The sequence below is a fragment of the Panthera leo genome, chromosome C2, assembly GCF_018350215.1.
Source record: "Panthera leo isolate Ple1 chromosome C2, P.leo_Ple1_pat1.1, whole genome shotgun sequence".
Classification (NCBI taxonomy): domain Eukaryota; kingdom Metazoa; phylum Chordata; class Mammalia; order Carnivora; family Felidae; genus Panthera; species Panthera leo.
Window position 1 is genome coordinate 17,800,419 of NC_056687.1, and position 26,215 is coordinate 17,826,633.

Consider the following 26,215-nt stretch of genomic DNA (forward strand, 5'->3'; position numbering starts at 1 on the left):
AGATTCTCCAGACACTGGCTCCTCCGTGTACGACCATTTCAAAAAGGCAGCTGCCACCAAAGGTTCTGCAGATTGATCTCTGAACGGAACAGAGATCCTCCACTGCTCGCCCATAACCAGAGGTAAGTGCCGAGAGACGACCAGGACCGGACGACGGAGCCTCGACTCGACTGAGCGTGCACAAATGGACTTCACATTTGGTTCATTAACTTCCTGACCCCTGTGCTATCCCGTTTGTGCGCGACGTGTGCTTTGCTCCCTGGCATCTGTAACTAGTTAAACACGAAGTGAAGTTAAACACTGGGTTCAGAATCCGGAAACTGCTTTGTCCTGCTATTACGTTAACTTTGCCTTGTGGCTGCGCAGAGCTGACGCTGCGGAAAGACGCAACTTGCGTGCGTGCTTTCATGGTGCGCTCAGGACGAGGGCCCATTTCCCACTGGCTCCTTTTCTGGTCGAGGGTTAACCCTGCTAAGCTTCCCACCTGCACTCACTGCGAGACCGTCATCCTGCAAGTTGGATGGGCCCCAGGTGAGAAAGCATGTGGGACATGGGATGCAGGGAGGTTACACCAGCCCCAGAAGTGTTTAGTGCAGCAATGGCCAGAGTTGAGGGCCCAGAACGAGGGCCAGGAAAATGGGAGGCAGACAGCAATTCTAGGACTTTGAAGATACTCAAGGGGCAGTGACCTTGAGCTACTCATTCGAACTGCCCTAGTGAATTGCCAATAAACCATAGAACTTCACAATCCAGTCACCGGTTATCAATAAATTACAAAGGAGCATTGTAAAGTCTTAAATCCTTCTTGTAGGAAAAAAAGCTTAGAAACCACCACGTGGCAAAAATCACTTCCAAAATATCTGGACAATTGATTTCTGGCCTTGGCTTCAATAGCTGTAGTTGGGGGGGGGGGGGGGGGGGGGGGGGGGGGGGGCGCGGGAACAACAACAACAACAATAACAGAACAACAACACAAACTTTCCATCTCGCTCTCTTTTCTAAATATAATTTATCGTTAAATTGGTTTCCATACAACACCCAGCATTCATCCCAACAGGTGCCCTCCTCAATGCCCATCACCCACTTTCCCCTCTCCCCCACCCCCATCCACAGTTTGTTCTCTGTATTTAAGAGTCTCTTGTGGTTCGCCTCCCTCCCTCTCTGTTTGTAACCCTTTTTCCCCCTCCCCTCCCCCCATGGTCTTCTGTTAAGTTTTTCAAGATCCACACATGAGTGAAAACATAGATATCTGTCTTCTCTCACTGACTTATTTCACTCAGCATAGTACCTTCCAGTTCCATCCACGTTACTGCAAATGGCCAGACTGCATTCTTTCTCCTTGCCAGTAGTATTCCATTGGATATATAAACCACATCTTCTTTAACCATTCATCAGTTGATGGACAGTTAGGCTCCTTCCATAATGTGGCTATTGTTGAAAGTGCCTCTATAAATATTGGGGTACATGCACCCCTATGCATCAACACTCCTGTATCCCTTGGGTACATTTCTAGCAGTGCTATTGCTGGGTCGAAGGGTAGTTCCATTTTTAATTTTTTGAGGAAGCTCCACACTGTCTTCCGGAGCGGCTGCACCAGTTTGCATTCCCACCAACAGTGCAAGAGGGTTCCCCCTTTCTCCACATCCTCACCAGCATCTGTAGTCTCCTGACTTGTTCACCGTCAGGTGAACCGTGAGGTGTGAGGTGGTATCTCACTGTGGCTTTGATTTGTATGTCCCGGAGGATGAGTGACATTGAGTATCTTTTCATGTGTCTGTTGGCCATCAACCCTAAAATTTGTATGGAACCACAAAAGACCCCGAATAGCCAAAGTAATGTTCAAGAAGAAGACCAAAGGGGGAGGCATCACAATCCCAGACGTTAGCCTCTACTACAAAGCTGTAATCATCAAGACAGTATGGTACTGGCACAAAAACAGACACACGGGCCAATGGAATAGAAAAATGAACCCAGAATTGGACCCACAAATGTACGGCCAACTAATCTTTGACAAAGCAGGAAAGAGCATGCCATGGAAAAAAGACAGTCTCTTTAGCAAGTGGTGCTGGGAGAACTGGACAGCGTCATGCAGAAGAATGAAACTAGACCGCTTTCTTACACCATACACAAAAATAAACTCAAAATGGATGGAAATACCTAAACGTGAGACCGGAAACTATCAAAATCCTAGAGGAGAAAGCAGGCAACAACGTCTTTGACCTCAGACGCAGCAATTTCGTACTCGACACATCTCCAAAAGGCAAGAGAATTAAAAGCAAAATTGAACTATGGGGACCTCATCAAGATAAAACACTTTTGCACTGCAAAGGAAATAATCAACAAAACTAAAAGGCAACCGATGAAATGGGAAAAGATATTTGCAAATGACATATCAGATAAAGGGTGAGTATCCAAAAATCTATATATAAAGAATTTACCAAACTCAACACCCAAAGAACAAATAATCCAGTGAAGAAAAGGGCAGAAGACATGAATAGACACTTTTCCAAAAAGCTTCAATCTCAATCATCTAATCAATAAATTGTGAGCTGAGTGGGGAAAAATATTTAGTTTAAAATTTCTTATTCTGTGGTCTCATGTGCCTCCTGCTGACTAAAATTGTCTGCTTCTAATTCCAGAATTTATTAAACTAGAAATATTATGTTAATATTAATTTATTTCAAGTCATAAAAGATCCTCATAATACAATTCTAAATTTATGTGACATTTGGAAGTCACTTGTATTTGGGGTAGTCAAACATTTGCTTGAAGTACTCACACTTGAGTGATTTTAAATGTTATCGTTTATCACCACCTGGTGGTAGAACATTTTCTTATTTTCTTAGACTTTTGCACTTGACGTTCTTTTTTGTTGCCAAGGAAAATCTCTAAACCAAGCAAATGAGTTAACTTTAGCATTTAACTTTAGCAAGTATTCGACTTTAGTATTGATAGTCAAGTATTAACGTATACTGACCAGACTTAGGCACTTAACTTTTGCTTAATGAATAAATGAATTTTTATTTTAGTAAATTGCAATGCCTACGCTCTTTTCATTTGAACTGAAAAAAGTCCTCAAATGTGATGAATGAAAGTGACCTATGGTATTATCTTCTCAGAAGTAGTTTTCTTTTTTTAAAGGCTAATTGATTTTTGATTTAAGCTAATAGAGCTACATTGATTAAAAAGCCATTAAAAACCATTGATTAAAAATAAAAAGGCATTTTATTATTATTTTAAGGATGTAAATACATTTAAGTTACAATATTTAAAAGATATTTTCCATGATGCCAAAAGGTAAGAGAAAATTGTATGAAAAAATTATCAAATAGGATTGGAAAGATGTAAAAACTACACATTCCAGCCTTGAACTATTAAGAAAAAAAACAAAAAACAAAAAACAAACAAAACAGCTGAAAACATCATTTGTTGTAGAACGTCGCCACCTCGTGGACCAAAAATGAAGTACTAAAGGCCGGGGATCTCTTAAGGTGGAAATTTTTTATTACCAGAAAATTCCTAGTTAGAATGGTTAAAATTTAATCATTGGAAACAACAGCAATCACGGATCTGACAGCATACTTACCTACCAGAGCAACTAGTTGGTTACAATTCCAAAAGGCATTTGATGAAAAATTATGAGCCAGAGTTATTTCTAGGTCCTCAGTTGGCTACAATGTAAGGCCAGTCACTTAACCTCTCGGAGGCAAAGTTCCACATCTGTCAAACAAGGGGAGTGGATTAGACACAGCACACTCTTTTCAGTTCTTGCAAATGCATGGCTTTGAGGTCATAGCTATTTTAAGTCCAAATGCAATTTACAGTAATTTTTCTGTTTTCAATAGTGGTGTATTTCTGGGTATATAACCGGCTTAAAATAGATGTTTTCTATCTATTTTCTCATTTATGATCAACTAAAATATCCATTTGTCCAATATTACTTTAGGCCATATGTTCCCCCAAAAGCACGAATGCTAAACATCTTTCCTTTTCTACTTGGTAAATCCTGTGGTATGAAAATATGAATAGCATTACATGTTCATGAGCTACGTACATTAATTTTTTCTGTAGACAACATTTCCACTGAAACAATGCTAACAGCTCATGTATTTTACCAGATTCCTTCATTTCATGGCTGCTTGTGGAATACTTAATTTGGTATAAACTTCTTGAAAATTATGAATAGACTATTGTGCCTGGAGTACATGAAAAAATGATATACATACAAACATGGAAAGGATAAATAAAATTAATACCTGTGTATTTCTTTTACTTTAAAATGCACGAAACTTTTTTTTTTTCTCTGTTAATAGAAGACGTGAATGCTTTGAAAAGGTCAAACTGTTAATTGTAAAAAATATTTTTCTGCCAAATATTTTAACTTTTGGGGGTCATCTCTGCAAATAATAAAAACTGGTTAAGGTCTACAAATTAGGACATACCAAGATTTATGTTTCTACAGGCGCATATATATGCTATAAGGACAAAACCAGATATACGGTAAGGGTGAATTCGGTACGTAAGCGTTGGGTGCGTGTTCAAATTAAGGACCAAGCATTTTATGGGTGGCGGTGCAAAGCTTACTGACAAGGAGCCACTATCACATGTCACTTTTACTAATGCGTGTACAAATTTGATTCCTTTGGTCTTGTTTCTATAGTAAAGTATTTTTTCAATCCACAGTTTTGTTTATAAGCCTGCTTATGTGTTATATGTGCATGTTTGTGTAACACCACAAAGGCCTGAACAGAGTTCTGGTCTTTAAAAACAAAAAAGCAAGTAGATTAAATGTTCTCCTGAGCATGGATGGAGTTTTTCAAGCTTAGTAATTGGCAACATCTACATCCATGCCTCTGTTGAAGCGATTAAAAAAGAATCATTTCCCAGAACTACAGGTGCACAACAGATTGGAGTCATTATGCAAAAGAACAGAAATCTGGAGGGAGACCCAGTGAATAAAAAAGCCATGTTCCTGGCCATTCTTTTGCCGCTAGCTCTCTGTTTTTTCAGCTCTATTTGTATATACAACATGAAATCTGCAAAAATTGTAGTGGATTTGAAGTAAACCATTCAAGATTAGAAATGTATGCCTTGAATTAAACAGACTTCGAACGAGAACCCCACTGGAGGCAGAAAGAAACCAAAAGCCAAACTTGCACAAATATATTTTAAAAGCCAAGTTTTATGTAAGAGAGTTAAAAGTTGGAAATGCATTACATGATTTTTTTATTAAAAAAAAAAAAAAAAAAAAAGACACATTTCCCATCCTGTCCCAGTTCAAGGGAATCACACTGAACCTGACAGATCTTGTACGTCTTTTATTCCTGGGCCACCTCAAGTATCTGAAATTTTCATCTCAAAACCAGTTTGAGGCCCCACCTTCTGATCACCATATATTGTTTCCAGAACCCTCCTCTATGCAAGGGGTATCAAAATTTACTTACGGCTTTGCCATCATGTTTTCATGATTCCATAGTCAATATCTTGCAAGTGTAAAATGACTTTTCCTCAAATGTTCTCTCAAGTATCTTACCTTTCTTCTGCCTAGAATGAAAGAACGAGTGAATTGAAATCATTAAAAGAGGGCACATTTAAAAACTACTGGAACAGAGGAGGGAAATGTAGGAGAAGAAGAAAGAGAAGAAGGAGAAGAGGAAGAAAGTCTAGACATCAAACTGGGGAGTAGGGATGTTTGCATGGGAAATGATGCCCTGAAGCAGAGTGAAGTGAATTGCTTAGTTCCAAGGTGAACAGAAAGGCTACACAAAGTAGAAACGAATGAGGCCGCTCATGAGTATAGGTGGACACTAACTTTGAAGGAGAAATGGGATGGAGGGAGAGCGGGCTGGGAAGGGAGGCTGGGTGAAAGGAAGCAGGCAGAAAACACTGTCACATTGTTAGCTGGTGGGAAAATAGAAGAGCAAAGACAGGGTGGAAATTGGCCATTGACATACTTTAAGCTGCTAATAAAACATGTAATTCTTGAGTTGACCATTCAGCATGTAACTATGACCCTGACCTTAGGAAAGGAAAATTACATTCCAGAATGCAAACATTCCTAAGGGTGTAGGGCCAGCGGTTATTACCCTCTAAGAGTGAAGTGTTTCTGCTTCTCCTTGCCTTTCTTTCTCATGTGATCTTTCCTAAAGAGTGGCAAGCAGGGTTTTTGTGTTTGTGTTTGCTTTTTTTTTTTTTTTTTTTTCCAGCAGGCAATCTAGAACTCGGAGAGTAGAGGAAGTTGGAAAGAATTCGGAAAGCAAAAGTTGGAAGAGGGGTGTGTTGGAGGACTGGGGGGTGGGGGGGCGCTTCTGGCTGGGGCAGAATGAAATTGGGAAGGTCTGGGGAGGAGTGAGGAAGGAGCTGACACAAAACTTGGTGAAAATCGAGGGGCAGGGGCGGCCAGACAGGACACCGGGCGAGGAAGTGGGAGCGCGCGCGAGAGGGACACGGGTCTGCCCGGGACTGCGGCGGCCGTTCTCACCATTGTCCCCTGGTTTTCCGCCTGTGGAAGCATTATGAAACATTTCCTTCCTCTGTGTCATTGAGCCCCTCCCTCCCTCGTTATCGATGGAAGAGAGGCTCAGCTTTTCCTTGGGACCTAAGGAGGTGGAAAGGCTCTGCAGCGCTTGCTTTCAGAACACGAATGCAGCCTGTTCCCTTCCTGGTGGGAAGAGGGGGGAGGGGGGTCAGGGAAGAGAGCCAACTTCCTAATTTCCCCACAGCACACTTTGTAGCCCCGGCGGTCCCGCTGGCCCCTGGGTGGAAAAGTGGGGTTCCTTGACGTTTCCGCCAGCCTGGCCTACGTTCTGCAGCAGCTATTAGGGAAAAGAAGGCAGACTGGGCGGGAGTTGATTATTTGTGGAATGAAGAAGAGAAAGCCCAAGTCCCTCCCTAAGGCTCCAGGGAATTGAAACGCGTTCCAGATCACCTATTCCGGAAGTGTGAGCCTGGTCCCCAAAGAGAAGTCGCTAAGGCAGGGGATGGCAGGGTAGAGATAAAGGTCAATGAGAACGCATTTTAAAATCTAGAGCTTGGGAAGTGTCCCCCTGACCCCAGGCATGCTTTCCAGGTTGGCACTGACCCAAACAAGCTTACCCGAGAAATGTTGGGGCGAAGAGAGAGCAAGCTGCATAAACCCGCCCAGGAAGGCCAGGGAGGTGGAGGTGGGGTGAGGTATTTTTCTAGAAAGGGCAGTCCCGGCTCATCGTACAAACTGGGGAGTAATGGGCTGCGGGAGGGGTTGGCAAAGGGAGGCGGCCCAGTGACAGCCCCCGGGCAGGGAAATCTTGGAGAAGGGACTCTGCCCTCCACCCCCACCGTCCCTTCTGGGAACTGCAGCCCAGCGCGCGAGCTGCGCTCCCGCACAAGGGCAGCGAGAAGGGAGGGTGGTCCGGGAAGCTAGCGAGGGGGAAGGCGCAATGGAAGGGAGTACCTTCTCCCCGCAGCAACCCCAGACGCACAAAGTGCTGGTCACAGCGCCCCTCCTGCGTCTTCCGCCCCCAGATTGACGAGCCCTTGGCGCCCAGCCAACGCGGAGGCAGTCCCCCTCCCCCGCCCCGGCCCGCGGCGCTGAGCGCGGTTTAGCACCGACAGAGTTTAGGGGGCGGCGTCTCTGGGATGGAAAGGCGGCCAAGAGGGAGGAAGAAGGGGGAAGGGAGGTGGAGACATGTTGGAGACTATAAAAGGGCAACCCGGGTTGCCTGGTTCTTGCACTCGCTGGAGAGCGGCTCCAAGACAGGGGCCACTGCAAAGCCAGGGCGCGCTGTAGGGCCGAGAGGACCTTGTGGTGCGCAGAGCCAAGCCCCGCGGCCAAGGCGGAGACCGAAGAGGGGCTCCAGGCACCGGTCCTCGCGTTGCCCGTTGCCCCCCTGGCCCGGAGGCGTCCCGGGGCACTTCTTGTCCCTGCAGCAGCCTCCCGGCCAGCCCCTGCCGCGCGGTGCCTCCAACTCTGCGCTAGAAGAAAAACTTCCCGCGCGCCCGCAGAACTGCAGCGCCTCCTTCCCGGGGACTCCGGGAGTCCTGTCCACCGCCGGCTCTGCGCTCCCTTTCAAAGAATAACAGTCACTGTAACAACCCAGAGCGAAGCCAGCAAGGCTCCGCGCTCCCGACCCGAACAATAGCCCTCTCTCTCCGTCCACTGAGGCGCGCGGTGCCTCCCGGGACTCGGGTGCAGCGAGCCGTCCCCGCGGGGTTCCGAAGGCGCACGGGAGGCAGCGACATGGGGAACGCGAAGCTGGCGCGGCGGCCTCGGGGCGCCCAGCCTGCGCCCGCGCTGCTACTGCTCGCGGCGGCCTCGGCGCTGCTGCTGCTCGTGCCGGGTGCGCGCGGGCGCCCCGCCGAGGAAGACGAGGAGCTGGTGCTGCCGGACTTGGAGCGCGCTCCGGGACACGCGACCACGCACCTCCGCCTGGACGCCTTCGGCCGGCAGCTGCACCTAGAGCTGCAGCCCGACCGCGGCTTCCTGGCGCCCGGTTTCACGCTGCAGACCGTGGGGCGCAGGCCCGGGCCCGACGCGCTGCGTCCGGACCCCGCCGGCGACCTGACGCACTGCTTCTACTCCGGCACCGTGAACGGCGACTCCGGCTCGGCCGCCGCTCTCAGCCTCTGCGAGGGCGTGAGCGGCGCCTTCTACCTGCAGGGCGAGGAGTACTTCATCCAGCCCGCGCCCGCCGCCGCCACCGTGGGCCTGGCCCCCGCCGCCGCCGCCGCCGCCGGGGAGGAGCCGCCGGAGCGGCCCCAGTTCCATCTCCTGCGGCGGAGGCAGCGGGGCGGCGACGGCGCCAAGTGCGGGGTCACGGACGACGAGACCCAGCTCGCCGGGGGCGCGGGGCCAGAGGACGAGGACTCCGGGACGCAGTGGCCGCCGCGGGACCCCGCGCCGCAGCGGGCGGGACAGCCGACAGGTATCAGTCGCAGAAGAGGTGCTCTCACTCGCCTCTCCATTCATCCCCCTCTCCCCACTGTCTCTGAGCGGCGCGTGTGGAGGGTCAACTCCTGTTCGCAGGCAGGAACATGCGTCTGCGGACTGGACGCGGGCCTGGTGTGGAGGAATGTGGCTTGAGGTTTGGGTTGGTAAACGAATCCAACCCGGCTAGAACCGAATCCCGTTGGCCCGAATAATGAATGGTCAAGAGAGGCCGGGCAGAGCAGCGATTTTCTGCTAAGGCGAAGCGTCTCGACGGGGAAGGGAAGAGTTGGTAACCCAACTCCTTTCCACCTTAGTCTAGAGTGAGCGTGTGTGACTTCTTTCCGTCCTGATCGTTTCTTTTTAACGACTGTGCATGTGTTCTTTGGTCGGGTTGCAACTTTGCGCTGAGTTTTGCAACCGCTGCCTGTGCGCGCGCCCTGCGCCGGGGGGAGGGCGGAGATGGAGGGTGGAGGAGCGACGGTGACCTAGCAGTGCGCAACCCGCACGCCTGGACAGCTGCGCTGGGATCTCTGTCCTGCTGGCCTCGGCCTGCTCCCCCTTCCCTCTTAAAGAGGCTGACCCCGACCGGCTGGCGGCGGCCCGGCCCCTCTGCAGAACCTGCTTGGGAGGTCTTTGCCCAGCTGGCCCCGCCTCCCCGCGCCTCCCACCCGGCCTCCCAGTTTGCGCTCCCTCTCGCGGCCAAAATTCTGCTCTCTTGCACTCTTGCGTGTTAGTCACTGCTGATCCTTCCTGCTACGCTTCACCCTGGCTCTTGAGTTGTGTGCGGTGCTTACTGTCTCCTTCTCTTCATCCTGTCACTTTGGTGCCTTTTTTCTTCTTCCTTAACTTTCTCACGTGGCTTGTTTTCGAATTTTCCGCTTTCCCCCCTGGACATCTGCTCCTTGAAGCAGTTACGTGGTCTGCGTCCAGTTTGGGACTTCCCTGGGGTCCGGCTTTCCGTCAGGAGTCAGAAGGCTCTTTTCTAAATAATCAAATGTCTCCCCCCCCCCCCCCCCCATCAAGGCAGGAACTTATTTCCCTGGGGCAGTGGGAATGGGACGACAGGCTGCTGGGCAGAGTGGGTGGTCCTCGTGCCCGGATTTGGCAAGAGCAGAACACTCCCCCTCACCACCCCCCCCCCCCCCAGGACCCCTGGAATGAGACAGCAGAGCAGCGCAGTTCAGCCCTGCCCTGGGCCTTCCACGTGGAGTCCGATGATCTCATTCAGGATTTGAGTCCTGGCCTGTGAAAGAGTGACTCAGGGGCTCTCTGCCTGCTGCCTTTGCTCCAAGTTTTTACTGCAGCTGGGTAGGATGATGTCTATACTGCCTTGTGCAGATTGTAGGACTTCCAGGAGGACAAAAGAAATCCTCCTCACCGCCCCCCCCCCCCAAAAAAAAACCTGAACCCTCAGTGGCTCACGTGGCCTTTTTTATTTAAGAGGCAGGGGAACAAAAAAGAGAAAGAAAATAAAGTAAAGGAGAAAGCCTTAAAAATAACATTTGCAGCAAAGAGATGCAACTATTTTTGTTATTGTGGTCCCAGGTATATTTTTATTTTGTTTGCTTTGACTGCTTAGGCTTTCCTTATATACTCTGGGATGGTGGCTATTCCCGGCCAGAAGGGCCCTGAGCAAACTACCTTTTCTGTTTCTTTACAGGCGCTGGGAGCGTGAGAAAGAAGCGATTTGTGTCCAGCCACCGCTACGTGGAAACTATGCTGGTGGCCGACCAGTCCATGGCAGAGTTCCACGGCAGTGGTCTGAAGCACTACCTTCTCACCTTGTTCTCGGTAGCAGCCAGGCTGTACAAACACCCCAGCATCCGGAACTCCGTGAGCCTGGTGGTAGTGAAGATCCTGGTCATCTACGAGGAACAGAAGGGGCCCGAGGTGACTTCCAATGCTGCCCTCACTCTGCGGAACTTCTGTAACTGGCAGAAGCAGCACAACCCGCCCAGTGACCGGCACGGGGAGCACTATGACACCGCTATTCTTTTCACCAGACAGGTATGACTGCCCTCCGGGGGGGGGGGGGGGGGAGGGGGCAGCGCCCGAACCCAGAGACGCGGATGAGGCGTTTAGCCAGTGCCCTTGACTTGCATTCTTTTAATTGGCTAACGTGGTCAGTTTTACTTACGGCCTCCGTCATTTTACTAGCTCAAGTCCCACAGTCCTGTTTGAATAGCAGTAGAGAAAAATCTTCATAGGAATCCCACAGAGGAGTCCCCAGATTTGGACAGCTCGGTGGCAGCGAATGTAAATGCTCCCAATACGAATGGGAAGATACCTGTTGCCAAAAGTTAGGTCGCAAGGTTCGCGCTCTCTGTTCCTAGGCATAAGGACCTACGTTTGCTTCTTTTAGGACTTGTGTGGGGCGCAGACATGTGACACCCTTGGGATGGCTGATGTCGGAACTATATGTGATCCCACCAGAAGCTGTTCGGTCATAGAAGACGATGGCTTGCAAGCTGCCTTCACCACGGCTCATGAACTAGGTAAGTCATTTCAGGGTGGGAGTTAAGTCCTCTTTTCCCACTCTTCTGAACGTGGCCAGCCTTAACAGATTTCAAAATAAGATAGGATGAGATCCTGACATTTGGAAATTTACCTATTTGTCTGTGCCTTGTAAGACATAGACGTATCGGGCCCAAGCTCGATTGTTTCCAAAATACATTTCTTCTAGAAATAATCACTTCGGGACAAGTGAATCTCTGATGGGGGGGGGGGGGCGGGGCGGCGGGAAGTGCTGTATTTTGATGTGGGTTTTGGATTGCTTCTTAGGCCACGTGTTTAACATGCCACACGATGATGCAAAGCAGTGTGCCAGCATGAATGGTGTCGACCAGAATTCCCACATGATGGCGTCAATGCTTTCCAACTTGAACCACAACCAGCCTTGGTCTCCCTGCAGTGCCTACATGATTACATCATTCCTAGATAATGGTCATGGTAAGATGCTGCAGCTACTCTTTCTAGATGTTATCCAGCCTTCCACATGTAAGATTCTAGTTAAACCAGTCCCTTCTTTCTTATGTGTGTTTTTTTATTTCTCCTTCTTCCAAATTGCTTTCGTTGTCAGGAGCATACATTTTTATTTTACTTTTTATTTTTTTTTAATTTTTATTTATTTTTTGGGCAAGAGGGGGAAGGAGAGCATGAGCAGGGCAGACAGAGAAGAGGGAGGCGCGGAATCTGAAGCGGGCTCCAGGCTCTGAGCTGTCAGCACAGAGCCCGACGCCGGGCTCGAACTCACGAACTGTGAGATCAGGACCTGAGCCGAAGTCGGGTGCTTAACCGACTGAGCCACCCAGGCGCCCCACGAGCATACATTTTTGGATCTTAATTCCCAGTAAATGACAGTGCTTCTGGCCGAGTAGCTCCTAAAAGTGCATTAATTTGAGCATTTTAGCAGAACAGTAATTTCCTGTCACTGTTAATGCAGAAATCCCCTTTGGAGGACAGTATCTTACAAATTATTTAACTCTCGCTGGCATTTTCCCCAGCAGCTCTAGTTTTCAAATCACTCTGCTCTGTGTGATTTCTTACGGTAACCGTGTTCTGAAACTGATCTACCTTCTGTCTGTTTGTAGTCACCGCTCTTTAATATTGGTCGGCATTTCCTTTGCAGGGGAATGTTTGATGGACAAGCCCCAGAGCCCCCTCCAGCTTCCCTCCGATCTCCCGGGGACCTTGTACGATGCCAACCGGCAGTGCCAGTTTACATTTGGGGAAGAGTCCAAGCACTGCCTGGATGCAGCCAGCACTTGTACGACCCTGTGGTGCACAGGCACCTCTGGCGGGTTGCTGGTGTGCCAAACGAAACACTTCCCTTGGGCGGACGGCACCAGCTGTGGAGAAGGGAAATGGTGTCTGAACGGCAAGTGTGTGAACAAGACGGACAAGATGCATTTCCATGTGAGTTTTGCCTGTCCCAGCATGCGCATACGCCTTTAAGATTCGGAATTGGAAGGAGCAGTCCGATGCTAAAACATCTGATTGCACGATAGGCACCCCTGTCTGTGTCCTTTGATGGGGGCGGGGGTGGGGGGGACACAAGACAGATGGTTTTTACAACGGATTCTTCATCTCTTACTTTTCTCGTTCGTTGCCTAAAAAGAGTTCCGTAAAGAGTTCTAATGCTGATCATTTGTGTCCCCATGCAGACTCCTATTCATGGAAGCTGGGGACCGTGGGGACCCTGGGGAGACTGTTCGAGAACCTGTGGCGGAGGAGTTCAGTACACCATGAGGGAATGTGACAACCCGGTCCCCAAAAACGGAGGGAAGTACTGTGAAGGCAAACGTGTGCGCTACAGGTCCTGTAACATCGAAGACTGTCCCGATAACAACGGTGAGTAGAAGCGGGTCGCAAGTGATGCGCCCACGAGCAGGCAGGCGAGGGTTGAAAACCGATGACGTCATGATATCATTTTCTTCCCAGGAAAAACATTTAGAGAGGAACAGTGTGAGGCACACAACGAGTTTTCTAAGGTTTCCTTCGGGAGCGGGCCCGCGGTGGAGTGGACACCCAAGTATGCCGGAGTCTCGCCAAAGGACAGATGCAAGCTCATCTGTCAAGCCAAAGGCATTGGCTTCTTCTTCGTTCTGCAGCCTAAGGTACTTACTTCCATCCATACTTGTTGCCCAAGAAACGAGGGCTTGGACTGCAACCTTTTCATGCAGCCTGTGATGCAGTTGCATGAATTCACATCCCAACGTGTTCGATTTTCGAATCGGATCTCCTTTTGGTTCTAGACATGTTGCCCACCGCCTTCTTTTGAGTGTGGCATCGTTTCCAGTTATGAACGAAGCCCGAATCAGGCACTTAGGATTCTTAGCATTGCTTGTTATGACTCTGATATGCAGAGAAAAGGCCTTTATGGTCAGATAAATGGCATATTAGCATGGCAGCCTGACAGCGCTTTTGGAAAATAGCATTAGCATGGAGCACAGTTCTTGTTACCGGTGATTAGCGGTAACGTGTGCAAATGGACTCATTAAAAGGAAGTCTGACGTCGATAACACTTGTGTTTGAGAACGTACGTTGAACTAGTAGAGGCATCGTTTTGCTGTTTTGCTGCGAGGATAAATCTGGTTCTGAGATTTAAGAACAACGAAACGAATGATGCTTGGATTATCATGAGCCATGATCACCGTAGGCTGTGAAAATATTTCCCGGTTGCGGCTTCAACGGGCAACAGCTGACTTACTCAGCATCTGCAATTGGCGGGAATTATTCTAGGCACTGAGCGTACCGCAGTATGCAGATGGACCGGCTCTGCTTTCATTGCCCTGACCTAGACGTGAGACAGGTCAATAAACAAGTAATCAAAATGTATAGTATTTTCGGACGCCTATATCTACTGTAGTGAAAACGCCACCCAGAAGGGTCGCGTGGGCCACGTGTAGAGCACTCCTCTTGTTACGATGGTCAGGAAAGCAGAGGCATTATGTTCGTGAGAAAATCTCCCCTAATTATCGCAACATCATCTCTTTCCCGAGTTGACTCACGTGTGACACCAGATACGTGTTCTCCCTCCTCCAGGTGGTCGATGGTACCCCGTGTAGCCCCGATTCCACCTCTGTCTGCGTGCAAGGACAGTGTGTCAAAGCTGGCTGCGATCGTATCATAGACTCCAAGAAGAAGTTTGACAAATGTGGTATTTGTGGAGGAAATGGATCTACGTGCAAGAAGACCTCAGGATCGGTTACTAGTGCCAAGTGAGTCTTGAAACGTCATACCCCCAAAGATCTTGTTACGTAGAGGTAACTTGACAGGTCTGGGAGAGCTGACGTTCCAAACGATCCGCGTGTTTTCCAGCTGAGTGTTATAATTAGCCAGCGACCGAGAGAGTTTTATATCTGTTTTTTTCTTGCCCGCAGACCTGGATATCATGACATCGTCACGATTCCTGCCGGAGCCACAAACATTGAGGTGAAACAACGGAATCACCGGGGGTCCAGGAATAACGGCAGCTATCTTGCCATCAAAGCCGCTGACGGCACATATATCCTGAACGGCGACTTCACTCTGTCCACTTTAGAGCAAGACATTACCTACAAAGGTACCGTCTTGAGGTACAGTGGTTCCTCCGCCGCGTTGGAAAGAATCCGCAGCTTTAGCCCGCTCAAAGAGCCGATAACCATCCAGGTCCTCACCGTGGGCAACGCCCTTCGCCCGAAAATTAAATACACCTATTTTGTGAAGAAGAAGAAGGAACCTTTCAACGCCATCCCTACCTTCTCAGAATGGGTCATTGAAGAGTGGGGTGAATGTTCCAAGTCATGCGGACTGGGTTGGCAGAGGAGAGTGGTGGAGTGCCGAGACATCAATGGGCAGCCCGCCTCGGAGTGTGCGAAGGAGGTGAAGCCAGCCAGCACCCGACCCTGCGCCGACGTGCCTTGCCCCCACTGGCAGCTGGGGGATTGGTCACCATGCTCCAAGACTTGCGGGAAAGGTTACAAAAAGAGAACCTTGCAGTGTCTGTCCCACGACGGGGGGGTGTTGTCTCACGAGAGCTGCGATCCTTTCAAGAAACCGAAGCATTACATAGATTTCTGTACGATGGCAGAATGCAGTTAAGCAGGGGAGCGTCGAGGGGAGGATGAGGTGTGGAAGGGCTGGTGCACTGATACCAAGAAGGCTGGAGGGATCCAGTGTACCTTGCCGGTGACGAACAGAGAGGGTAAGGAGTTGGGAGTGTGGAGGTAGGTAGAAAAGAAGTTAGATCGGCAGAATATCCTGCCAGTTACGAATCTGATAGGGTAGCTAATGAGGGTTATTAATCTCTGAGCAATGATATAGCATGATAAAGCCCCGGGGCATTATTATTATTCCTTTTGTTACATCTATGACAAGTGTAAGAAACAAATAGACGCAGTTGTCACAATTAGTTTAAGGAGTACACGATCCCCGTGCTGTGGTACCGATTAAATGATTAAATACTTTGTGCCGTGCGGGTTGGGAACTGAAAAGCAGGAGAAAGAGGAGACTTTCAGTTGCAGACAGGGCTTGCTTTACCTCGTGAACCACGGAGGGAGAAAGGAGGGCCCGTAGCATCTTCAGCCAGCGCTGATTGATCGCGGCTGCTACGATTTCGGAGAACACTTCCGCCGTCGTCTCTACTGAGAGTTAAGAATGCAAGACTGTCCTCCGTGAGAGAAATGCTTCGCAACATAAAGTGACTGAAAACGAACGCCGTCTTCGCTGTCCTGTGCCACTTCTGGGTCTTCATCCGTGACGTCATTTTGACAAAGAAACCATTCCACGTGTTTGTGAAAATGCGTTAAGTCTATAAGGAGTTAGAAAGAAAAAAAAAAGGCAGCAATGAATCAGACGCTAGTGAAAGTCAGAGGAGACAGGATAAGCTCAAAGCTTCCACCTTTCCTCCTCATGCAAGCCTACTTTTGGAATGTGGGTGGAAAACACAAACAGAAAACAAAAACCGGTTCACGGCTCAAGAAGGACCGGGTGATCTCACACACACACACACACAAAAGGATGTAATGCCAGTATAAGGATGGGGCGTGTAGAGTGGGATCCCCAGTGTTTGGGGACATGGAGATCACTAGTCTCGCAGTGGGGAGGCTCCTGAGGGGTAGCAGGCCCACCCCCAGCAGCTGGCCCAACAGTCATATCCTGGTGAATGTCTGTTCAGCTCTTCTACTATGAAAGAGAATAGGACTTTTTTTTTTTTTCCCATATGTATATAGTAAAATATGTTACTATAAATTCTATGTACTTCATAAGTATTTGTGTGTTCCTTCTAAGAAGGACTATAGTTGGTAATAAATGCCTATAATAACATATTTATTTTTATACATTTCTTTCTAATGATAAAACTTTTAAGTTATATCGCTTTTGTAAAAGGGCATATAAAAATAGAGTATTTATACAATATATGTTACTAGAAATAATAAAAGAACACTTTTTGAATGTGTGCGTGTCTATTTTGTTTAAATGAGAATTCGCTCCCGGGAAGGACATCCGAGGCACAAAATAAATTCTGTAGAAATAAGATTTCGTCCTAATGAAATGTACCTGATGGATGTGTGTGGTTGCTACAAAAAAAAAAAGAAAAGAAAAGAAAAAAAGAAAGAAAGAAAGACCCTATTCTATCTTCAGTGATTGATAGGTTTTGCTACTGATGCAATAACATACACAGATGGTGAGCGAATGTTTTCTGTGAAGAGCCAGATCATCTCTGTCACAACTACTTTCCTGTGCTGTTGTAGCGTGAAAACAGCCATAGACAATAACATAAACGAATGGGCATGGTGGTGCTCTAATAAACCTTTATTTACAAAAACTGGGCCAAACTTGTTCTGTGGGCAGTTTTCCGACCTCTGATGTGTAACATAAATAAGGGGCGCCTGGGTGGCTCAGTCGGGTTAAGCGTCGGACTTCGGCTCAGGTCATGATCTCGAGGACCGTGAGTTCGCGCCCCGGGTGGGACTCTGCTGACGGCTCAGAGCCTGGAGCCTGCTTCCAATTCTGTGACTCCTTCTCTCTCTGGCCCTCCCCCATTCGTGCTCTGTCTCTCTCTGTCTCAAAAATAAATAAACGTTAAAAAAAATTATAAATGAGGCCAGGTAGGGTTCTAAAAGCATTTTGAATTTGTGTCTCTTCGATTATACCATGTGAGTAAACTTTGTGAAAGTAAGCTACTGAGTAGAAAATGATGCTTCAGAAGTTACATTTGGGCTACACATGCGTGGTGAGCCAAGCTCTCCAAATGTTCCACTTGCTGTTCAGGAATGCATGAGGTGTTTTGGAGAAAGCCTGGAACATCCAGACCACTCTGGGTGGCCTTTTGTAAATCACTGTAATTTAAATACTAAATGGCACATCAATGACTTTAAAAGTTGAAACCACTTCCAAAATAACTACATTTCTCTCAGGAAATGGCTTATTTACTAGGAGACTCCGATTATGTGGTTAACCACAGACAATTCCAACATTACATTTTCATCCTTTTTTTCACCTTCCTTAGTTTTCTCAAATAGTTCTATATAACATGCTAATTTCAGATTCAGATGATAATTTCCCATTTGCCCTCAAGAATTACTCAGTGCTCTTTCTTCCCCTGAGCAAACTGAATATAAGATTCTCAGGGGCCAGGTGCATAGGTCAGAAAGTAGGGCAGGGGAGGGGAGAGTCATGTCTTCTCTGGTTTAGTTTTTTCCTACCTACTGGCCACTGAACTGAAAGGTGAAAGTCCAGTCTTCTTACGTGGGGAACCAGTCCTGTTCCCATAGAACTCAGTTAAACATAGAATTTGGCCATGCAGTTCAATGGCCTGACACGCTCATTGCACCAACTTCCATCATTATTTACTTGCCTAGATTATTACTGTGGCGCAAATTCCCAGAGTGAGTGAGGTGGGGGGTGCACACACACAAGAAATGCCCTTACCCTCAATTACTGTATAAGCTATTTGATACAATACTATAAATATACCTAAAGTGACGACCCGTAATATAAAGAAGTCATTTGTAGATCTTGCCGAATTCACCAATGAGGTTTTTTTCTTTTCAAAAGCTTGCATTAGGGGTGCCTGGGTGGTGCCAGAGGTTGACCGTCCAACTCTTGATTGGGGCTTAGGTCAATCTCAGGGTTGTGGGATCGAGCCCCGCTTTGGGCTCCGCACTGAGCATGAAGCCTGCTTAAGATTCTCTTTCTCTCTATCTGTCTGCCCTTCTCCTCTGCACTTTTGCTCTCTCTGTCTCTCTCTAAAAAAAAAAAAAAAAAAAGGCTTACATTGATTGGATGTGATAAACAGAAGGCTGAAATTCAGGACATGAAGATAAAAACCGCCAAGAGACTTTCCAGAATTCTCTTTATTGTCCAACGCAATGCCAAACAACTGTGTAGGCTGCCACATTATTTTTTTCAGCCCTCTGCTGGTAAGATTTTCTTTTTATCAATAAAACGAGCAGTTTAAGATACTCCATTTGGGCAGCAAAGAGAGTTTGGTTTAAAACATGCATCTAGTTCCCATGAGTTTGACCAGGCACCTGCTGAAAAGGAGGAAACTTTGCGCTCACTCACGTTGCAGGTGTAAATGATGAGCCAGCATGATGTTCAATACTAATCCAAGCGCCTAATTTTCAAAGCATTCAACGGGCACTTTCTCTTTCTAGCATGTCAATAACCACCCTGCGAGCACAACATTTGGATCAGAGCTTTCACTTAAAAATTGGCAAAAATCGTTTCCAACTTTTGCTCTTTGTTTAATTTGTCACAGATCTTCATGTGACTGAGGAAGAATGCACAACACAATTTGCTAATCTCATTGGTTTTCCAAAAGAAAGAAAAACAAACATTATTAATGTAAGGAAGGGTTGGTGGTGCTCGACCTGTCAAGGAAATTGACCAAAGCTACCTCACTATAGAAGTGTGGCCTGTTTGCCATACACATACTTCTGTGACACGGACGAGTTCACGGGCGTGAGCAGAAATGGGAACGGGGCAGGCGGGGGGCGCCTGGGTGGCTCAGTCGGTTGGGCGCCCAACTTCCGCTCAGGTCATGATCTCCCAGTTTGTGACTTCGAACCCCGCGTCGGGCTCTGTGCTGACGGCTCAGAGCCTGGAGCCTGCTTTGGATTCTGTGTCTTCCTCTCTCTGCCCCTCCCCTGCTTGAGCACAGAACCACGCACAGTGCCTGCTCACTCTACTTGTCTCCATTTGGTCTCAGTCTTGGAAGTTCTTAATGTGGTGTTTGTTTGTTCAGTGTGCTCCAGTCTCCGTAATTCAGAAGCCTGAACCTTTCCTTACAGCTGCCTCGTATTAGTCAGATTGCCTAAGGGTAAATGTCTGTAATTACTATACAATGATTTGTTTCTAATTTTGCATTTTTTTGGGGCTATGGTAGTTTCTTTTTCCTTAGGATTACTATCGTTTTATGTTTTACTACTCTTAAAAGAAAGTTTAAAACATTCACTTGCTGGGATGGGAAGGAGGTGGAGTGTGATGTTATGTTGACTAATCCAGGAGAGCTTTTTCAATAAGGAGATATTTGGGAAGAAATCAGAGGGAGGGGAGGAGATAATTCTTCGAGGGATGAGATTTTACAATAGAGAGGTGGCCACCACATGTGACAGTCAGCTCAGCTTCTTGGAGGGAACAGTAAAACGCCCCTGTGGCTGGAATAATGGGCAAAGGGGAAGGAGGGGAGATTGGTGGAAGACAGAGAGAGAGCAAGTTCCCGGGGAGTAGGAAGTATGCTTCGGTGTTGCTTTAAACCGAAGGGGAAGGACTTGAGGAACTGAGCAGAGGAGAGACACGGTTTGACTTAACATTTTAACGTGGAAGGGGACCAGATAGGAGTCAGACGGAGAGATTATTGCAATGACCACGATGAAGGATAATGATAAGCTAAATGATAACAGCTGAGAAAAAAAGGTCAAATTCTGCAGGTCAAGACTTTGAGGTTTGCAGATGGATATAGATGTGAAAATGGAAGAAAAAAAACCATCATGGATGAATCCAAGTTTTTTGTTTCTTTTTTGTCTGTTTTTTTGGGGGGAGGGGTGGTGGAGAGGATGTTCTTTGCAACAGGGATGTTGTCTCCTACATTCTAAAGACAAACAGAAATTAAAAATACAAGATTTTCAGTACATATTGAAACCAGTTTTAAACATACAGCTAAATATTGTTGAAAATATGCTTTTCAAATTAACAGAAAATATAAAAAAAAATAGTTAAAAGAGACGGTATATAATGTAGAATATGTTAATAATAATAATTCAAGTGTGAAATCCTATGTCATATTGACCAAATCATAACAGCTGGATAGAAATGTTCATGTCGAGGTATCAAAGGACATCATTTTCTTTTTGAATTTTATAATTAGACCAATACAGATGAATGATGTTTCCTGAAAAACAAATTTCTAAAAATGTCTCTGTGGAGAGAGGATGCACGTAAAACACAACCCATAAAGGAAAGAATGGCAAGCAAAAAATAAGGTGTCAGAATACCAACTACATTATCACAATACATTGTTTAAGCTGTCCTGTTAAAAGACGGATATCTTCAGTACCTGTTTAAAAATAAAACCCAGTGGCATGATAAATTAAAGGGAACTGTCTAAATCAAACTGACATTTCTTCAGAGAGTCCAAATATTTATCAGGCAAACAGTAGGAAAAAATAAGACTAGAATAGAATATCAGCCAAAATTATATTTACGATGGAAAAACACACTAAGCAACATAGAGAATAATGTTTCTTGTGGATTAAAGATAGAATCTACAATAAACTATGTGCCCCAAATAATAGAATCCCTAGATGTGATTTAAAAACTGTTAACAATACAAAGGATGATCAAAAGGTAGGAACTATTCTGGTTGTCTTTAAAACCTCTCTCTAGGTAAAGCAGACTAAATATGTAAGAAAAAAACTACAAAACTTTAGAAAGACATAGGAAAAGACTTGAAGATAACAAGAGATGTACATTTATCTTTTTTTTTAATTTTTGTTTTGTTTTGTTTTGAGAAGGAGAGAGAGGGCATGAGCAGGGAGGGGCAGAGAGAGAGGGAGACAGAGAATCCCAGGCAGGCTCTGTGCCATCAACATGGACCCCGGGGCGGGGCTCAATCTGACAAACCTAGAGATCATGGCCTGAGCTGAAATAGAGTCAGACACTTAAGCGACGAAGCCATCCAGGTGCCCCAAGGCATACATTTATTTTATTCTAAATCATAAACATTTTCTTTTCTCCCACAATGAGTGGATTTATTATAAAATTCCAATCATTAGCCATTCATTAAGTTTTGGAGATGGGTTAACATGATTCTAAAGTTCATCTGAAGAAATAAATTTGGTGAAGATACAGAGAAACGCAACCAAAAGCCAAAGCGTAATATACGATACTTGCTAGACTTGATTTGAAAATGCACTTTCAAATGTTACTTAGTGTTACTTAGTGACAGATGGTGGCTATACTTGTGAGCCTAGCATAACTTCCAGAGTTGTAGAATCACTATGTTACCCCTGAAACTGATAGAACATTGTGTATCAACTACACTTCACTAAAAAAAAAATATACATATATATTAGTGCGTAAAATTACAATTAGAAGAAAGTGATACGTACAGGATTATTGATAAGCTTATCAGTGGGCGAGGAAGACAGCTCAGAAATAAACCTCAGTAACCATTACCACAAAACATTAGTATATGATGAAGTATATGATGATGGTAACAAGTCTGTGAGCAAATAAGGATCATTCCAAACATTACCTTAAAAAAAATAGAAAATAAACAAAGAAAACAAGAGACCAAAAAAACCCACCAACAAACAGACTCTTAACTATGGAGAACAAACTGGTGGTTACCAGAGGGGAGGTAGGTGGGGAGGTGGGTGAAACAGGAGAAGAGGAAAAAAAGTAGAAATTCATTTGGAAAAAAAAAAAAATTTAGAACCTTCTATCGGACCATTCATCAACTTAAATTCCAGATTCATAAAAAGTGAAAACATGTATTTATTTTTTAATGTTTATTGATTTATTTATTTTGAGAGAGAGGACATGAGTGCATGGGGGGTTGCAGAGAGAGGGGAGAGAGAGAATCCCAAGCAGGCTCCACACTGAGCACAGAGCCCGATAAGGGGCTTGATTTCCCCAACCGTGAGACCATGCATGACCTGAGCTGAAATCAAGAGTCAGGTGCTCAACCAACTAAACCACCCAAGAGCCCCTAAAAAGTTAAAACATTTAAATGGAACCTTAAGAAGTGCTAGAAAATATAGACAAATATTTATGTGATATCTCAACAATGGAAGACAATACACAGCCAACATGCACACACACATGCACGCAGGCACACACACACACACACACACACACACACACACACACACACCCTCACAGGTGTTGATGTGATTGGCTTAAAAACTTTAAGCTTCTGTGTTTCAGAAGAATCCTGGAAAAAAATTTAAGCGTATTTTCAATAAACACAAAAGACATCCAAGCTCATATCAGAGCTTTCCCACAGGCCATTGATTTCTCCCCATGATTCCACATGGCCATCCAGTTAACAGATAATCAACCTTCAGATGTCAAACTAAATGTTACTTTTCCAGGGAAACCCTTCTAAAACCCCTAGGTTAGGTTACACTCTAAAAACACTCTATACCTTCCCTTCTTGTCACTTTTCGCAAAAATCCTCTACTCTTCTGGCTCTGGGTCTGTTTTGCTCACTATTATTTCCCCAGTTCCTAGAATTTTGCCTGTGTGATCTTTCCTGTTCACTGAATAACCCTTAAAAATAGTCAAACTACTGGACATAGAAATTTCTACTCTGTATGTATTTGTGCTAAATAACCAAAAAGTTTCACAAAAATTTAGATATGAATGTTACATACATCGGAGCACAGGCAACGAAGAAGTATGCTGAGGACATTTTATGACATAACAAAATGTGAATCACGGGTAGATATAATGACGCCCAACGTTCCTGGAAGTTATTTATGTGTTTTATATAAATTAGTTCAGTTATGACCAACCACACCAAAAAAAAAACCCCAAACTCTGATGTAGATATTATTATTTATATCTTATAGATAAGGAAACAAGCAAAGACAGATTGAACTACCTGATTGAGGCAGAACAGTTACCAAGCACCTGAGCAAGGATTCCAACTTTAGGCATCCAAGCTTGAAAGGCTGTTCCTTCTTTACTTTCAAGCATTAAACCCTATTACTGCTCCCAAGTTGTACATACAAACACATGTACACACTTGCACTTAACAATGCGTAGACACAAAAATAACCTAAATGGCTATTTTTATTTTCTTCTCAGTACCTTTATGCATTTTCCAAATTTTCTAGCAAAACACAACTGTATCTTTTCTATCATCATGAGAAAAGTTATTTTGAAAGGGTAGCAAACCCCTAATTGGAGTGATTTTCATTGCGAGAATTCATTCGAGGCAGTCATTTATAGACAGGTAAGTATTTTCTGGTTTTGTTTTGATTGCCCCCAGGAAGAACCCTTTAAAAGTTGAAACATTTTTGCAATGCCGTAATATTAAGGCAAGTCAGTTTCGTTGGTAGGTGGGTGGTGTTGTCCACGCCAGATATGGAGGCAAAAATCAAGATAGATATATTGCTGGGGCACCTGGGTGGCTCAGTTGGTGTTGTGACCAACTCTGGATTTCAGCTCAGGTCATGATCGCAGGGGCATGGAATCAAGCCCTGCACTAGGAGCCTGCTTAGGATTCTCTCTCTCTCTCTCTCTCTCTCTCTCTCTCTCTCTGTCTCTCTTTGCCCCTCTCCCCTGCTTATGCACTCTCTCTCTCTTTCTCAAATAAAAAAAAAAAAAAAAGATAAATTGGTCAGTTTATTACTAAATGACTTCATGTTGTAACTTTAGTATATATGTTATTTTCCAAAGAGATGTATACTATATATCACTAAAAAATTTTTTTAAATCATTTTTCAAATTCCAGTCTGTTTGGGTATGTATTCCTCCATTTTATATGGTTCCTCCTCTCTGTCCATATTTATCATTGAAGAGAATGAACAGTAAATCCCCAAGAATCTAGAATTACTGACACTTTAATTTAAAATAAAATTGTGTACCTATCAGCCAGAGGAGATCCAGGAGACTCAAACTCATAATTCCTATCAGGCATAAAATCCACATGGCTTGTATATCTGTGGGTGTGAGTTTCACTGTTTTATGAAGAAGTGCTTTAGTTCCAAAGCTGTCCAGGGTGCACAACTAGCCAGGTGTTAGCATTAAGTAAAAAGCTGGCCTCAAGATCCACATTGACATGACCAATTATCCAAGATTACCTGTGAAGCAAAAGAATTCATCCAAAGTTAAGAGCAAAAGAATAAAGTACAATTTTCCACATAGACATGTGCTTAAAGAGTAAAGCCAAGGTGTGATGACGCTCTTCCTCTTTATTTACAAAAATTTGTGAACATAACTTACACAATCCCTTAAACTATCTTTTTTTAATGGACACTCTCAGAGGGGCAGAGAACTTTTTTCTCCTTTAGCAGTAGAAGAAAAGAATGTCCAAGAAGCACTAACAGTAACAAGTTAAGATGGAATAATGGCCTTTTAATTCAGTGGTGTTTATTGCCTTGAACAACACATCAGTGGAAAGGTCCTATCATCTCATAACCAAGGAGATATTTCCAAATTATCTCGTTTCGAAAACTAAACTAAGTCCTTCAGTAAAATGATATGTCTGGAATTTCCTTTTAAAATTTCTAGCAAAAATAGAAAAGGCGGGGATAGATGAAACTAGATCAGCAAAATGATGATAATTGTTAATGCTGAGTGATAGATAGAGACCCATTATACTTTGTCCTCTACTTTTGTGAACTAATTTTTTTCTGTGATCAAAAGTAAAAAAATAAAAACCAAAAAACTATGGAGAAGTTATACTTCTTTTGTCCAATTTACAAATCAAGTCAATTTTGAAGTAATTTAAGACATATATTGGTCTCTTTTTCTACTCTTTAGCTTGTTTTGAGGGGAGAATAGATGTATTTAAAGTATATCCGCTTAAAAACAGAGAAACACTGTCTAAAACCAATTTGGTAGAGAGCCAAGAAGAAATCATGTGGTAAAATTGAGGGAAAGAAAGGAAAGGAAAGGAAAGGAAAGGAAAGGAAAGGAAAGGAAAGGAAAAAAGAAAGAAAGAAAGAAAGAAAGAAAGAAAGAAAGAAAGAAAGAGAAAAAAAGAAAAATGAAGGAAGAAAGGAGAGAGACATTCTTCTTACTTGTAACACTGCAAAACACAGAGCACTTAAGTGAGGTCTGTGTTCATAGGCTGTGAATTTATCACTTTTCTAGCGAGGCCTGATTTAAATATGATCAGAGTCTATAAAAAAATTCACTATTCTATATTACAGATTTTGCATCCAGAGGAAGAAAAACAAGTCAAGAGAATGAAAATAGAAAGTCACTTTTCTGTATAAATATATATGAAAGAAAAGCTGAGGAGGGGGAGGAGAACGAATATGAAGAACCTCAGAAGGACTCTCAGTTCCCAAAGGTGAGGGAGGCAAGGCCACCCTTGGTGAAGCAGGAACACAAAGGTGGGCAGACAAAGGGCACATTTGGCAACCTTGAAGTTGCGGATGAGGGAACGGAGATCCAAGATCTCCGATTTCTAACTGAAGCTCTTCACCAGCTGTATTAGATTAGTTGTGTGCAAAGCTTCTTTTCCTGTTTCCATCTTCCAAGTGGGCTAAGCCTTTACCAGTAACCTGTTGCATCTCGCATACAAGCAGGGAAGGGCACCAAATAAAGACCCCAAGAGCCAAGCGGCCCCCTGAGATGAGG

The 26,215-nt window shown here is 45.1% G+C and overlaps 1 protein-coding gene across 1 annotated transcript; it reads left to right on the forward strand.

Moving 5' to 3' along the window:
- Positions 1-7,965: 7,965 nt before the first annotated feature.
- On the forward strand, positions 7,966-16,847 carry ADAMTS1 (ADAM metallopeptidase with thrombospondin type 1 motif 1). The gene is made up of 9 exons (XM_042903025.1): positions 7,966-8,903; positions 10,569-10,915; positions 11,271-11,403; positions 11,690-11,857; positions 12,537-12,823; positions 13,072-13,258; positions 13,349-13,524; positions 14,453-14,628; positions 14,791-16,847. Exons 1-9 carry the CDS (start codon positions 8,219-8,221, stop codon positions 15,488-15,490), a joined length of 2,859 nt encoding a protein of 952 aa, XP_042758959.1. The 5' UTR covers positions 7,966-8,218; the 3' UTR covers positions 15,491-16,847.
- The last annotated feature ends 9,368 nt before the right edge of the window (positions 16,848-26,215 follow it).